At 38.8% G+C, this 15711-nt stretch overlaps 2 protein-coding genes and 1 non-coding gene across 9 annotated transcripts; 1 reads left to right on the forward strand and 2 right to left on the reverse strand.

Annotated features, from left to right (window-relative positions):
• Positions 1 to 286: 286 nt before the first annotated feature.
• On the reverse strand, positions 287 to 4576 carry ppdpfa (pancreatic progenitor cell differentiation and proliferation factor a). Of its 2 annotated transcripts, XM_036578317.1 has the most exons (6): positions 4408 to 4576; positions 4184 to 4270; positions 1574 to 1668; positions 1325 to 1402; positions 1104 to 1200; positions 287 to 702 (listed from the first exon to the last, which is right to left on the reverse strand). In XM_036578317.1, exons 3-6 carry the CDS (start codon positions 1626 to 1628, stop codon positions 576 to 578), a joined length of 357 nt encoding a protein of 118 aa, XP_036434210.1. In that variant the 5' UTR covers positions 1629 to 1668; positions 4184 to 4270; positions 4408 to 4576; the 3' UTR covers positions 287 to 575. The 2 variants fall into 2 exon arrangements, with proteins under 2 accessions (XP_036434210.1, XP_036434209.1); XM_036578316.1 differs by lacking the exon at positions 4184 to 4270.
• A 533-nt stretch (positions 4577 to 5109) lies between these two features.
• trnae-cuc lies at positions 5110 to 5181 on the forward strand. Its single transcript has one exon. It is a non-coding gene; the product is annotated as a tRNA-Glu (tRNA).
• A 406-nt stretch (positions 5182 to 5587) lies between these two features.
• On the reverse strand, positions 5588 to 15626 carry tpd52l2a (tpd52 like 2a). Of its 6 annotated transcripts, XM_036578318.1 has the most exons (9): positions 15474 to 15626; positions 14681 to 14769; positions 14415 to 14563; positions 14041 to 14100; positions 12563 to 12610; positions 9927 to 10028; positions 8553 to 8597; positions 8075 to 8111; positions 5588 to 6914 (listed from the first exon to the last, which is right to left on the reverse strand). In XM_036578318.1, the coding sequence occupies exons 1-9, from the start codon at positions 15490 to 15492 to the stop codon at positions 6843 to 6845; spliced, it is 621 nt and encodes a 206-aa protein (XP_036434211.1). In that variant the 5' UTR covers positions 15493 to 15626; the 3' UTR covers positions 5588 to 6842. The 6 variants fall into 6 exon arrangements, with proteins under 6 accessions (XP_036434211.1, XP_036434213.1, XP_036434212.1 ...); XM_036578320.1 differs by lacking the exon at positions 14041 to 14100; XM_036578319.1 differs by lacking the exon at positions 8553 to 8597.
• Positions 15627 to 15711: the final 85 nt, after the last annotated feature.

Here is a 15711-nt window from a genome sequence, read left to right on the forward strand (position 1 = left end):
TGTTTACTGACTGCTCTTGGTCTGCTGCTTCAGAATAAACACCAGCAGTTTTATTAAAGATCCCTTCAAAGCAAATGCGGACACTTTATGGACGCTTTTGCTGTAGGACAGGTTAAAATTTTTGAAAATTCTTCTACAAACCATACTTTGGTAATGACTGCAATCTGTAAAGACATGCACACAGAAAGAAAAATCCAACTGCCAACTGAAAACTAAAAAAGTGTGAAAGAAGGCTACATTTGTGTATGAGATAAGGTATAAGAAAAAACAGCAGGAAACACACAGCTATAGGCTGCAGACTTTTATTCAATAGCAAACGATATGATGACAAAGTGCACACAGTAACAAAGTGGTCAAACCACATGGAAATAATGTCTCTTTTTTGGCTTTTATGAAATTGTTTTGGTCGTCATTAACAAGTAACGTCAGAAACTTAACAACATAAGCAGCCTGATTCTACTAAAGTAAAAAAAGAAAGCAAGAATGAAAGGAAAAGGATGGAGCCTCCGTCGCCTGCGTCTACTCCTGGGACTCTCAGTTGGGATGAGGGGTGTGATTTTACAAGTGGGCAGGGTTTATGAGGCAGGGGGACTGGTAGGCTCTGGCTTGCCGGAGTCACTGCTCTCGCTTAGCTGCCTCTTCATCACCATCTCCTTTGCAATGCAGGTCACCTGGCCGTTAGTCACTGTGTAGGTTCCAGTCCTGCCATTCCAATGACATGACAACAAGTTAGGAAGAAGTTCAAGTAAGTAAGTAAGGGTGTCAGAAGTGGGAATAGAGGGAAAAGAAACTGTTCACTGACTAAGCATGTAAAAAAGCATCCATGCATTGTGAGACATCAATCTGAAGGAGGAGGCATTGATTTTAGCATGTTAGACTATTATAATTATAACTGATTATAATAATATTCAGTGATGTGTATTTTGTGTATTTAAAATCACAAAAATGTTCCACTACAAACTGTGCAAAAAGTTACTGTTACAAAAAAGAACTTGAACTGAATGACTGGGGAGCATCAAAAATTCATGCAATTGAAAAAACTTTTTCAATGACTTTGGTTCAAAATTGATATTCACTTGACCAACTAAAATTTTTTGACTCACTTCTGTTGGGCGTCGAATCCATTAGGAGCTCCCATCTGATTCTGCTTCCCAAAAAAGAAAGTGGACCACCAGTGGCCTGAGTCTTGCCTCGGTAGAGCTATAATGGCACCAATTATGTGGATAAGGCAGAGGTTGTGTGTGGTTGGAAGTTTTTTTAATTATTATAGAATTGAATTAAATCTTAAATACTAATAAATAAATTAATGTGCTTCACTTCATACCTGGGTGGTGAGGAATGACTTCCCCAGTGTACTCCGAACTGCCACAGGAACTGTTGCTGGATGTGGATCCTATGCGCCCTGGAACATTCACATTGACAAGTTAAAAGGAATAACCTCAACCTCAAGACAAGGCAGGTATAAGCCAGGTATGTGAAAAAGAGAGAAAAAAAAGAAGTCTGTTGTTCTTGTTTAATCTAAGGACAACATACAATCTAGTAATATCTATTTGTGAAGAATTGACAAACTCACTTCGGTAGTAGTCGTGGGTGGCAACGAGGGAGCCGCTGGATGGAATTGCCGCCATTTTCCCAACCTTCAAGTCAACCGTCGAAAAGATGGAATCCCTATACAAGGCGAGAATGGTTTCAGTTGACTGGAGTGGATGCATTAATCGCATGCTCACTCAACGTCAATAATCACCGAAACTGAACATTCTTTCTATATTGATGAAATGATTGCTGCTAATACCAGATTCAGAAAAGCATTGAACTTTGAGTGACTGCTTCTCAAGCACTTTAGGTTTAGGTGTTGATGTGCACCTTTTACTCGCTAGACGAGGAGAAGAAGACATCTAGCCATTCATAACAGCAAAAGCAGTTACGTAGAATGTGGAAAAAATTGGACACGTATCCTCTAGAGTAAAGAACAGGGTTCTTTTTAAATCAGGTGTAACACAGACCTGCCAAAAAAGTCTTCTGTTTTCTTCAGGGTTCAAAATACTACTCAAAAGTGAGCATTAGAAAACAATTACAGATAACAATTGAAATCAAATTTGTGAGAAGATTTCTCCCATGTTGCCCAGTCCTACTACTGCATGACACTGGCAGTGCAGCATGACTCAGAAAGCATCCCAAGAAGGCAGACGTCCAACAAATGCCTGCACTATTTTCAGTCTAACCCTCAACTTGGTTTGAGTACACCTTTAATGGGAAAATGTCAGCAAGGGTGTACTTGCATCAAGTATCATCATCTCATCTGAAACATAATAATGTTCACTCCATGCATTTTTGCAAAAAAGCAGATGTACAAAACACTTTTAAACATTTATTTCAAGTGCCCCCAGAATATCTTATGTACATTATGAATCATTCCCAGAAAGATAACCATGCTGATAACATGGAACATGGTTTAAAAAAAAATAAATAAATAAATAAAAAAAATAAAAGTTCTACTCAGAACCTGCAAGGCTGTTACTTCCCACTGGCCTTCATTGCAGGAAAATGCCTTCCCTGGATCTGAGTTCAATGACATATGCCGACAGCTGCAGGCAGCAGAGTTTGGGTTTCCATGTCCAGCTATCCACTAAGCTGAACAGTCCAGGAAGTCCAACAACCAGGCTGTTGCACGCGTACATGTGTAAGCTCACATTGCATGGCGCTCTGCCATGTAGCCAGCATGTGCTCAGTGCATGCCCATGCCAGTGTACTCTTTTTAGGACACGTAAGATGGCACCTCTGAGTGCTAACATTAAGCCCTGCGTGGATTTCAGCCGTTTAAGCACAGACCTTTTAGACTTACTAGACTAGACTAGACTAGACTACACAAGTTGTCTACTTATTAGAGTGATGAAATAAGGGCCCATATGTGAGGGCTCAAGGTTTAAGGGTTTAACTGCTAGAACAGCCTTGTTAGTCCATTCAAATGTGGTCTTCACAGATTTGAAAATGTTCAGTAAAGAGCCATTAAAAATTATTAAAGTTCATAAAGATTTGTCTACGTCTGTCATTCTCAACTTCAGTCTTGGGAAATAAATGCCTTGCACGGTTTCAATTATTCCTTGCCCCAAAACACCTGATCGAGCTCATCACGACCTTCAAGAGCTAGTTAAGGTGTATACTTGAATCTATGCAGGGCAAGATGTCCTCAGGACTGCAGCTGAGAACCACTGGTCTACACCTATACCCCAGCTTCTCATCACAATGTGAAGATCATTGTCTTATTCAAGAACAGAGAGGAAGAGCTATTAAAAAACAGATGTCTGAAACCATAAGACAATATGCAGAGGCAAGAAACTAACATATGGTTAGGGAATGCATAACGTAAGTGCACTACCACTAGAGCTGGGAAATACGACAATATTTATCATTATTGTGATAAATTACACCACAGTATGTCACAATATGCTTTTCTGAGTATATCATGGATATCATGAGGACTTAAAAAACACTTCCCAACTTCACGTTTGATTACAAAATGAGCACAATTAGTTCTGTTTAATTGGATTTAATGTAAAAGATATATATTTAATAGCATATTGTGTATGCTCTTAAAGTATTGTGATATTACTTTTTTCCCCCCATATCACCCACCTCTTACCACCACCATTCAAAACTTTCAAGAACAACACATCATGTTTGTTCCTACACTTGCATGATAAGGAAACCTGCAATGAGGCAAAAGGATTTCTATAATAAGTGATTGGCTCAGTCAAGAACCATCTTTCAACCATCTCTTGAAGAATAGTGATAGAATTGTACTTTTACGGCTTTAACTTTACTTTTTTCACTCACTAATTTACTTAAGTGGGCTGTTTTTCTTACGGCTTACAGCCATCATGTAGCGATAAGCACCTGGAGATACTCCTGTTCCAGGTGAGGTAGAGGATTTAGCCTGACCCAGTTAATACCCGTCTGTGCTACATAGAGTGAGTAAGAAATCCCAAGGATAAACCAGTCACACCACCGGGTTATGTAAACAGTCCTGCAGAGTGACTTTGCTTCAAACAGCAAAAATATAAGCATGCATTTTTATTTTGGAGGCAAAAAAAAAAAAAATGCCAAGATGCAATGAGAGCAAGCCAAGGCAAAGAGAACAAAGACTGACAAAGTATCAGCCGTTCTGAGTCATCTCGAGGCTTACCTCAAGTTCACAACAACCCAGTGGTGGATGAGGAAACTGGCCTTGGTATTCTTTGGGGAATAACGATATTCATACTACGAATGAACACTGAGGAGAAGAAAAGCATCTCTTAAGTTTCTGCTTTTTCACCAGTTGCAAGATAAAATGGAGTTTGGACTGTTTAGCCTTGTTCTAAACCCAGACCTACTGAGTGTGACAGTGAGCAACTCTGTTCCTTTTCTCACCTTTAATATGTGGAGCTGCCGATGTTCAGATCGCAGCGATGTAATCACGACTGGTCGCCGATGTGTGGTGGAGTAAACGCTAGGCGACGGAGCCCATTTGTGTTGTGGTTTTAGGGTAGAACCCTCCAAAGTCCTCCTGCTGCCTCTGCACCTCTTTCTGAAGTCCAGCTCAACCTCCAGAGCTTTTGTCCTCCGCGGTGACCTCAGCAGAAAGATCCTCCCGGAGGCGTGGCCTCCACAGCAGTCAGGTGGTCAGCTGGTATGCTCACTTCTCTTTACAGTTACACAGAAACAGATGGAAGAAATGTTACCGTACTCTGCAACGAAATGTTATTAGCCAAGTGCTACTTTCCAGGATGACTGTTGTGGCCGAAGGTGGTTTCTCCGTAGTGATAGCTTTACTAGCAGGGCAACATTAACAGCAGCGAGCCATATCGTGAGTATTATGAGAGGCTGAAAAGTTCCTCGTGGAGTCCTCAATAAAGGACTATAAAATGAACGTATTAGTTCAGACACGTTCCCAACTGTGGTCCTGGATGACATGCAGTTATTGTTTTCCCTGCAGATTCACATGAGCTCAAGTAGGGGTTGTTAATTAGCTGACTAGCTGTATCACAAGCGTCGGAGCAAAGGAAAATAAAAATAGATGTACATTATAGACGTGAAATGCTATCTGAAAACGGGTTCATCCGTTTATCAGCTTCCCTGGTGGTCTAGTGGTTAGGATTCGGCGCTCTCACCGCCGCGGCCCGGGTTCGATTCCCGGTCAGGGAACAAGCAAACATTTTCATTTCTTGTCTTTGATATAATGTTTATGTGCAGCTCTGAGGAGAATTGACATAAATCCTAACAACTTCTGTATACAACAATATTTTGACGACATTCTTAAGAGCAACAGTAGCAAACTATCACTCTGAACTGTACAGGCTTTGAGATGAGCGGTTTAATGTTTTCTGACGCCATCTAGTGTTTGAAAAACCTCCTCTGACAGACACAGGCCAAGAGATTCATCTCATCTGCAGCCAACAGCCTATGGCCATGAGGATTGAGCCCCATTATCATGTTTGGAATAATCACAGCTATGAAATATAGTATTATAAGATTTTCACAGTTACAATAATCTAATTACATGATGATTGCAAGCATTAGGATATGAGTTAAAACAAGAAGAACCAACGCCAACATTTTCACCTCTACCTTTATTTAAGCATTTCGGTAACAATCTGAAATACCCTAAAACCTTAATATGGTACAGCTTCAGAGCCTCAAGCACAGATACAGCAGTCAGGTTCATGAAAGGTTACAATCTTAGGTTTAATCATTATCATTGTTTCAAAGTGTGCAATTCACATACAAGCAGCTAATATTGCAAAAGAACTGTGAAAAGATTTATATTTTAGTTCAACTTTCCACACCAAAAAAACAAGTGTGCGAGTTCAGCGTCCCTAATCACATTAGACCAACTCACTGTCTGTCTGCTATTAACCTTTTTTAAAATCACAGCTCAATGTCTCAACTTGGTAAACTAAGCCCTTGTATTAAAGTTGAAAACTACCCTTACCAGTCTCACCAGGATGAATAAAACAAGAAGAAAAAAAAAGAAAACAACCAAATACCAAAAGTATATACACAATTAACAGAATCCTTCAGTGCACCAGAAAACAAGATGCATATATAAACATAGCATTTATGCTTAGAGTAACAGATTAAAAATATGTGGCCGGTCAGTGTAAGGAGGGCTAAGGCTAAGTGAAGTGTAGGTTCCGAATAAGCAAAACAATTCCAATTTCAATCAGGAAGGGTTTACCTTGTATACTGCCAAGCAGTGAAAACGGTTATAAAGTACGCGTTAGGTGAGTCACATTGTACTGTAAGTAGTAGCACCTTTTGCCCTGAGTAATAAGCATTTAATAAGCAGTATAATAAGAATGTAACAATCATATGCGACAGCAGCGCCTTATACTGCCAAGGAAGCGTTTGTTTGTTTGTTTTCTACAGTGTGTACAGGAGAGTTTATGATACTCCGAACTGTCATGCTGCTTCTACATGAGTGAACTGCATCAAATGACTACATTCACTGCTAACATCACAGCAGACCTGATTTCAAAAACCTTTTTACACATTCAAAATACAAATTAGTGCACAGAACATTTTCTCTGAACCATCTGCAAAACATTTGTTCCAAAAAAGCTGCGGCCCCTTATGCATTGCCACTGTCCGTTTGAGAGGTTGGGGCGAGAGTTTAATACATACACACAAGGCTTTTAAAGGCTTGTCTTCTAAACAAGTAGCAGTAGTACAGCATTCTGGGACCTCAGTACAGTCCTTATTTGTTCATTCGTGGGCATCTCTTATCTCTCAGTGGAGTGCAGTGAGGGACACAGGGTTGTATGGGTCACAGAGGTCAGTCCTGGTGATGCGTTTGTGCTTTCCACTCAGAAGGCTGAGTTGTTGCCAGGCGGGGGGTGTTCATCATCACCGTTTGCTCCACTTCCGATTACCTTGGACTTTGAAGAACAAACCATATGAAGGTGTGATCATCTATTCACATTTGTACTGACCACATAAACAATATACAGGGAACAGCAGTGAAATTCTAATAGAACCATTTACAAGCTTTCTAATTATATATATGTTGTCACTGGTGGAACAAAACCTTGTATCTCCAAACAGCAACTTTACAGAAGAAGAAGAAAAAGTAGTGATGCATCAAAATGAGAATTCTTGCCCAAAACAGAAACCAAAATTCAGGACACACTCACATGAAAAGAAAGGTTCTTTTACAGACCATTCTACTGACTTGGTCAGAAGTCAGACATTTTGCACTTTTAACTGACCTGGATATTCAGCTAGGAGTGATCTTATGTCTTTATTATATTATTACTGCACTACAAATGCAGTAATAATCCCTCCTAAACTTTATAAAATGCTTCAGTAGTAACAACTTTAGTTAATTTTGACAGTTGTACACACATAAAATTATAATATTTTTATTAAAACACAAACACTTGACCATTCTTACCGTTACACACTGATTTTCAGACATGGGGACAATTTTCTTCAAAACAATGGGATGTAACTGCTCACCATGTGGCCGTGAGGGACAGGGATGCAGTGGCATGCTCTAAAATGTTGGGTGGGGTTGGGACCACAGTCTGAACTAATTCAGCAGAATGGCACATATATATTCCAGTGCACCCCTGCTTTAATGATGGAAATATCCTATTTTTAATATGTAAAGCAGGTGAATGTGGTTTTGGAACTCCCAACTAGTCAGAAATTTCACCAGCAGAGGTGCACTGTGAGCACATGAAGGAAACAAATAGCATTTTAAATTACTATTTCTCTTTTTTATTACCATTCAAAATTATTTATTCAGTGTTTGACACTTTATTGTAAACCTATTTAATCCTTTGCTTTTTGTCCAAACATTTTGCCATTTTTGACCATTCTTTGGCAGAAACTGCCAAAAAAAAGTGGTAAAAATTTCAGCGCATCTCTAATACAAATATTCTTAACTTTTAATGTAAGTTAATCAAACAAGATTTTATGTGGTCATTTTGGGCTGTTTCTAAAAAATAATGGAGATATAGTTTTTTTTCTGACAGTGACAATATGCAAATATTTCATAATATGTAGGAAAATACGTATCTCCTTTCATGCTTACCATTTTATCCTCAAAGGATTTGAAGGTTGACGAGTTCCTAAGAGAAACAAATAAATGTCAAAACTCTTGAAACAAAGTAAATTAATAAACTTGCCTTGTGTCTTAAATGTGTTCTGATTTAAAATAGTTTTGCAAACTAGAATAACACAAATAAAACACAGACACAGCAAAGAAACTCACTAAGCACTTTTGAGGTGAATTACAGAAAGCACTTGTACTGCAAAGATTATCAATACTCCTCACTCAAACACATTAATGAACTCAATTGAGAGGTTGTTTCACAAAGCTGGATTTCTCAGTAAACTGAATACGCCAAAGATGAGGACTTTAACACCCCCCAGGTGTGTTACAGAAAAGAAACACACTGGGTGGGGCAGGAGTCACTTCGGAACAAGCCTCAAAACCAACCCATGACATGGAAACAGGTGGAAGAAAGAGAAAGAGAGCAGGCACAGTCCTGGTGTGTCTGGTACCTTACCTTATAGCGGGCATACTTAAGGAGTGGCGCATGGAGTAGTTGTTACTTCAGACAGCAGTGAGAACACAGAAGCAGAAGAGTTAGAGCAAGCAAACAGCCAAGCGAAGAGCAAAGCACAAAGATCAAACAAACACTGTATGGCTGCTATCAAAAAAAATAATAATAATAATTATATCCAAAATAGTAAATAGTTTTCCAGCCCCAGATTAATCCTAAACATAAGAGTTAGGGCCAGTTTCCCAAACCAGATTAAGCCTAATTTCAGAATAAAAAGAATTTCCAGTAGAGAGTCACCACTAGCACTGTAATTTAGTCAGAGACAATGCTTAAAGCATATCCAGAAAATCTGCCCATAAGGCTTTTCAGTGCTGAATCAATATTGCTTTGGCACTGGAGTTTGGCCAGAGACAAGGCTTAATCTATATCCGGAAAACCAGCCCATAAAGTTCTTCAGCTGCCTAATCACTATTGCATTAGCACTGCAATTTAGTTCAAGACTAGACTTAATCTGCATCCAGGAAATTAACCCACAGGAAAGTTAAAATTGAGATTGATTAAGAAACAGGAATTACAGGCATGTAATTAACCCATTCATTATTGTACACAGTACAGTGAAATATATAAGTAAAATACAAATGCAGATTTATTGCGGTTCCTCAATAAGTTCTTACCCAGGTGAGTTATTGTAAGTCAAAGCCCTGAGCAGCCCAATGCAGCGATAAAGAAAGCAAATACAACCATTAACAAAGAAGTCTTTCATCAAACAAAAGGCAACACTTAAGTCAAAGCTAAGAAGTTGAAGTTGGAGCAAATATTTGTATGAAGAGTCAAAGAGGTTGCGTGGAAAGCTGACGTAATGCTGTTTAAGAGCCAGGAAAATACAGCATTGGAAAACAGAAACGCAAGCCAATCATAATCTACACTTGATAAGGAGTGTTCCATTGCACCTAGTCCAAAACTAGGTAAGGTCAGAGTACCCCCAAAACTGGCTGTTTTAATGCGTCGGAAATACTGATCTCCAAAACTCACTCCAAAGATTTCGCTATGCACTTGTGCAAAAGTAGGATTTTAGGTAAACAATATCAGCAACAAAACATTACGTCTGAGCTGGTCTCGCTGAAAAGATTGCTGGAAAACACATCAACTGAATAAGAGAGAACAGTATTGATGCTACACTATGTACGTTTTGGGATTTTGGAACATCAGTGGTGGTTATTTTCTTAGTAATGCCACTTCTTTCAATTTTAACAAAAACAATTTTATGTAGTGCAGCTTTAAGGGCCTAAAACATGTAATGAGAGAGGAAAAAAGGGTCATGTGGAAAGAAAGACAGAAAAGAGGATGGAACAAAATGAGAAGAAATTGAAAGTGAACCTCATTTCTCCAAATCTGTTTCTGATAGCTGAACCCATTGTGGACAAAGCTGATGATGTCAGCTGACCAGCCTGGGAAAGAGTCTCCTGAGTCTTCTTATACCTGTAGATTCAGAGAGGAGACAGATTAAGAGAGAACTGCGTCATTCATCACTTGCTGAGTATGCAGATATGTGGTTAAATGTTAGCTGTTTCGAATTGCAGCATGTATAAATACAAATAACTACTTGGTGAACCAGAGAAGCAACCCAGACTGAAATTACATCAGCCATGTGACAAATGTAAAGGCTAAACAAGCTTTTTTGGCAAAAGACTTCAAGATCCTGCTCAGGGTTAAAGGGAAATTCCAGTACATGTTTAATTTTTACATAATTTAATCATTAACATGTACACAAAGTCAATCAGAGTGCTTTAATGAGAAATGCTTTATTCCAAAACAGGGGCGAGGAACTCTGGTCCTGGAGGGCCACAGTTTGGTGATTTTCCTGCTCAAACACACCTGATTCAACTCACCAGCTAATTGCTTGGTTTAGCCGGTGTGCTAGAGCAGGGAAATCAACAAAAAATGCTGAACTATGGACCACAGTTAGAGAAACTTACAAAGTCAAATTTACTCATAGAGGTGGCAATAGGAACAAGAAATCTGAAGCATTTACTGCCTTTAAAAGCTACTTCACAGAATGTTATGACATAAAATGGTTACGAATATGTTGCCTGATGAGACACTGTTTTACAATAGTTGTAAAATAAGGTTTTGGCCTAAAACATATTTTATATATTTTAAAAATCTATTTACAGTGGAGACAAACAGGGCTAAAACTTTTTTCCCCCAGATATGCCACTTTTTTACTATTATCTGTATGCATATAAAAACTCTGAAAACATGTGTATGTTTACTAGTCATTTGGGATAATAAACAAAATGGCTACATTTGTGTTGCAGATATTGTGATCCCTGGTTCTCCACCACTGTAAAAAAAACCCGAGTCTCAATGACTGTATTATGCAGAAATGTCTGAACAATCGGAGGAATTAACAGTGAGCCTTTGGTGTGGGGATACTTAGTTTTAAGGACAAGATAGTAGGCTTAGGATTATGAGTTTAAATCAGTACTTAAGTAGACATTTCATTTACAACAATTTTTATTCTTTTTAGAAAGAACAAAAGAGCAAGCAGGAAAAAAACAAAAAAGCAGAGGGACTGCATACTGCAACAAAGGGAACCAAATATAAAGAGACATTCAAGAAAATCCCAGGCAAAATGACAGAATCCTGTACCTTGGCATAGAAACTGGCACAGTTATTAGTCTTTCTTATTAAAATATATGTAATGATATCAATTTCATAGTCAAGGATAAGTATTATTCAAACTGTGAGAAATCTTTGTTGAAGACTTGCACAAAAAAAACCCTTGGTAAATGCTTACGCAGTGAAAGCAGCATATTGCTGCTGACACGTGAGCACCTGTTTCTCTGGCATGATCGCAGGCAAAGCAGGGAGCAGGTGCTGAGGATTCACTCACACAGACTCACAAACACGTAGGTGCACATGCGAAGCAACAATTGACACAGACTTGGTCTTGCTTTCTCTCACAAACATGCCCTGCACAATGACCTTACCCATGGCTAAGACGCTATAATCAGAAGCCATTGAGCCAATTTAACCTCTCAATCCCATCAGCTTTTTCCCTGGCCTGCTCACTCTAAACACATCTGAGTCATGGACAAACAGTCCAGCTTTCACATCAACCCAACACCACCATACCACCACACTTCCACAAGACCTCCACTGCATTTAGTGCTGAAAGATTAATCGTTTTTATTTGGAAATCACAATTTAACTGCACTCCATTCACACACTTCAACCACCCACTATCTCCTCACAAAAACCCCAAAAAATCAACCTCTTAAAACTTTTTTGGAACATTAAACCCTCAAATTTCTAAACTTAAACATTCCTAATGAAATGTATTTTACATATTAATTAGGAATGCACAATAATATCAGAATCGTATTGATATTGGCAGATAATTGCCTAACAAATATTCTGATGATGTCCTCTACAAGAGCAGAATATTTAGTCGACACTAGGTTCTGTGCTATAACATCCACGTTATTTATTTTGTATTGACATGTATCGGCAGATATGTACATTACTCGATCACCTTGTCTGCATTATTGAAAAGTAAATAAGGAGAAAATTTACATTAGGAATGCAGATATGGGGCCTTTGCTATTCTACTAGCAATCTGTATTTAGCTGTAATATGATTAGTTACAGGTTTAAAATCATCTCCCTTAATGTATAAAAATAAAAGACTTCACATAAATATCATACTTCAAACTACACATTTGTTTTTACTGAATCCAACATCTTTGCAGATTCCACGTTAGTACGTCAGCGGATCATAATTAGAACACTGTTAGAATAGGGGGTCATAACATACTCTAACAGATTAACGCAGCATGTGAGTGTATGCCTTATAAAAAGCCTTGTTACAAAACCAAAACCTTTCAACTCCGTTTTCTTCCAATCATTGTTCTAGTTAGAAGTGTTATTATCTTAATCCTTTACAAAAGCTCCTGAAAGCTTGACATAAAAAACATTTGTAACAAAACACAACAAATGAATCAAACTCACGCGTCAGAACGGCTAATGTCCTCCAGAGTGGCAGAAGCTGTAAGATAACTACACAGACACACAGTTTCACATTATCATTACAAGAGACTTCAAGTTCACCATTTTTAAGCCATTTAATTTTTACAAATGTAATCAACTGTACATGCTGTGAGGGCATGATGTATATCTTTAGTTTCTAATGTGCATTTTATCAGAAAAGATTAAACAGACCTAAAGTAAATGGCCTACAGTAAATGGTCTACAACGGTGTGAAGAAACCCTTATAATTATTAGAAGCCTACAATATACAATTGCATAGTTACAGGCTTAATGTAGTTGGCTACAGGGATAGTTGGATATGTGTTGGATGTAGGTGCGCACAGCATTTCATGCGCATAACATTTCAGATGTGTCCAACCCTCAAAGTTGACAGACTTCTAAAACAGGTTTGACTTCTCTTTCCTGCCTGATCTGTACTGTGAAAAAATGTGTTCTAGCCATAGTAAATCTACTGTTAACAGCCAAAACCTTTAAGACACTTTCAGCTCTTCTAACTGAGGATTTCATTACTGAATGAAAACAAACAGCACAGAGGAGCTAAAAAATCTCCAACATCTGTTCACTGAAAAGATTCTACAATGTTCCAGCTGCTAAATAAAGCACCAGCACAGGTGTCTCTTAAAAACCAAGAGGGGTCCGACGGAAAACAAAACCACTAAACTCAAAATTATAGTGAAAATCTAAAGCAAAGGTTTCATTTCTCTGAAACAGCCAAAACTTGATTCTCAATTATAGTGCAAAAAAAGTATATAAGGGCACATTACCACTGTTTAAAGAGAACAGACAAAATAATAGAAAAATCAGGAGAGATCAAGTCTCTAGAATATCCTTGCTTCTCTTGACATTTAAGACATTGTTGACTTCATTTTTGTGGCTGCCACACCTCTCAGCAACATAATGCTTCTTCTTATCTATACTTGCTTGGTGCTGTTATAAACTTTTAAAGTTTTAAAGCCTCTTTTGTAGCAGAAACCTTTATCAGTTGGTTTAATGTTACAAAGTTAATGTTTAATGTTACAAAGTCTCATATATACTGTATTTATGTATAATGTTTTTGTACTGTTTTAATCAATTCCCATTATTTTGTCAACCTCTTGTACAGGTTCCTGAAAGACCATCACAAAGCTTTAGAAGTTAGCCAGCTTCGGTTTTGGAACCAACATAAAGCACAGTTTATGGTATTTGATTCTATTCTCAAATGGACAATATATAGTAATAAGTGGCCAATTCCAGTTAGGTGGTGAAAATTCATATGATAAGGAAGCCGGACAACTCCTTGGCGCCTTTCGTCACAAACTGTTTTGGGAAAAGGCAATTAAGAAAAAGAGAAAGTGAACTGACACACAGATGAGACAGATGACATGAATGGCAGCACATTCACAGCTAGCAGACAGAAACGTTATCAGACAAGAATGAGAAGAAAATGAGAGAAAACTCACAAGTTAGATGACGCAACTCTATGATTCAAGTCCCCAAGAGTCTGAGAGGTTCTCATATAACTAGAGGCAGAAATGTAGTGAAAGGAAAAATATATTGAGAAAAGTCTAGCTTCTAAGCCCCTCTAACACAAGATTGATAGAAGACCAATAATGGTGAAGGAGAAAGATATGATCATGACAAGAGTGATTTCATTCATACAAAAGCCAAATGGCAAAAAAGTGTCCCATAGTAATGAAATAATAGATAAAACATGCACACCAGAAATCAGAAATGAAAGTGGTTCACATGGCCCGAGTGTAAGACATTTCAGGGAGATAAGACACGAAAAAGATGTGAGGGATGTCAGTTGCTTTAACAGGCAGAAGGTACTCACGCATTGGAGGACTGGACTTCATGCCAGCCTTTGGTGATGTTGTTTTTTATCTCTGAAAGAGGGCTTATACCCAGTCTCCTCCTCAATTCCCCAGCATGCCTCTCTTTTGCGGTCAAAACCTGCTTCAGCGTCTGAATTTCATCATCCACCTGGAAAGGGCAAACACACAACATGAGAAGGCGATTATTGGGACCTGAACTAGAACACTGTACACTGGCTTGTCATTCTTGGCAACTCAGTGTTGAAGCAGAATGGTTTTCCAGTACCTTTGTAAGCTCCAGTTGCAACTCCAGAGCCTCCTCCTCAGTCAGGCCTGGTGGCAGAGTTCCACCTCTGGCCTCATCCATCATGGAGCCTACACCCAAACCAATAAAACAGCAATTCAGGTTACATGTCTTAGAATGGAAGGCATTCCATAAAGCAATATTTCTCAGCTGGCTGGATAACTTTAACCAAAAGGTGGAGTGACCCATAGGAAAGCCTCTCCTCTTACTGGAATACCGAATTGTGGCTTATATCTGGCTAACTGAGAAATCCTGCTTTGTGAAATAGCCCTACGGTAAATCCGCTAAAAACTGTTGTGAAAAAAGTGTTATTAAAGTTTACTGCAAGAACACTAGACATCCATGGTGATCACGATGACTGTTCAGACTTAAGGGACTGCTGTAACCGGCGTGGTGCCAATTGAAATACTTCACATGTCCGTCTGGACCGCATCTGCACTGTCAACAGCTTTTATGCAACATTCTAATACAAGAGGGCTAACTTAGTTAGCTAACTTAGCTAACGACGTCAAACAAATGACTACAACGTTAGTTTCTGAGCAGTCTAAGCAGTGGACTACAGATACATAAGTTACTGACTGCCGAGAAAAGCTAAGCAAAGGCGAGCCTTGTCCTAACTTTATCCAAGCAGACCTTATGTCTGCTCTCAGACGCCGCGACTAACTTAAGCTAGCTAGCTAGCTAGCTAACTCACTAAGCTAGCTGACAGCTATCACAGCACATTAAGGCACCTGTTACTCCTCTATTCTGTCCCTAATCTCTTCAAACACCTTACCGCCGTTTGTTGAATCCATTCTGGCTCGTAAAATACGCCTTCTAAATATTCAGAGAGCGTATAAGGGGCTCGGAGGTTGGATATTGAGCTGAACCGCTGGTCTCCGCTCTGTTGACTTTCAGCGAGCAGCTTTGGGTTTAATTACCAGGGAGGCACGCGCTTCCGGAACATGACGATGACGTAGCAGTAATGCGTTTCTATTATAGATGTGGTAAACATTATTAATAAACTAATACAG

The sequence above is a fragment of the Colossoma macropomum genome, unplaced genomic scaffold (assembly GCF_904425465.1).
Source record: "Colossoma macropomum unplaced genomic scaffold, Colossoma_macropomum, whole genome shotgun sequence".
Taxonomy (NCBI): domain Eukaryota; kingdom Metazoa; phylum Chordata; class Actinopteri; order Characiformes; family Serrasalmidae; genus Colossoma; species Colossoma macropomum.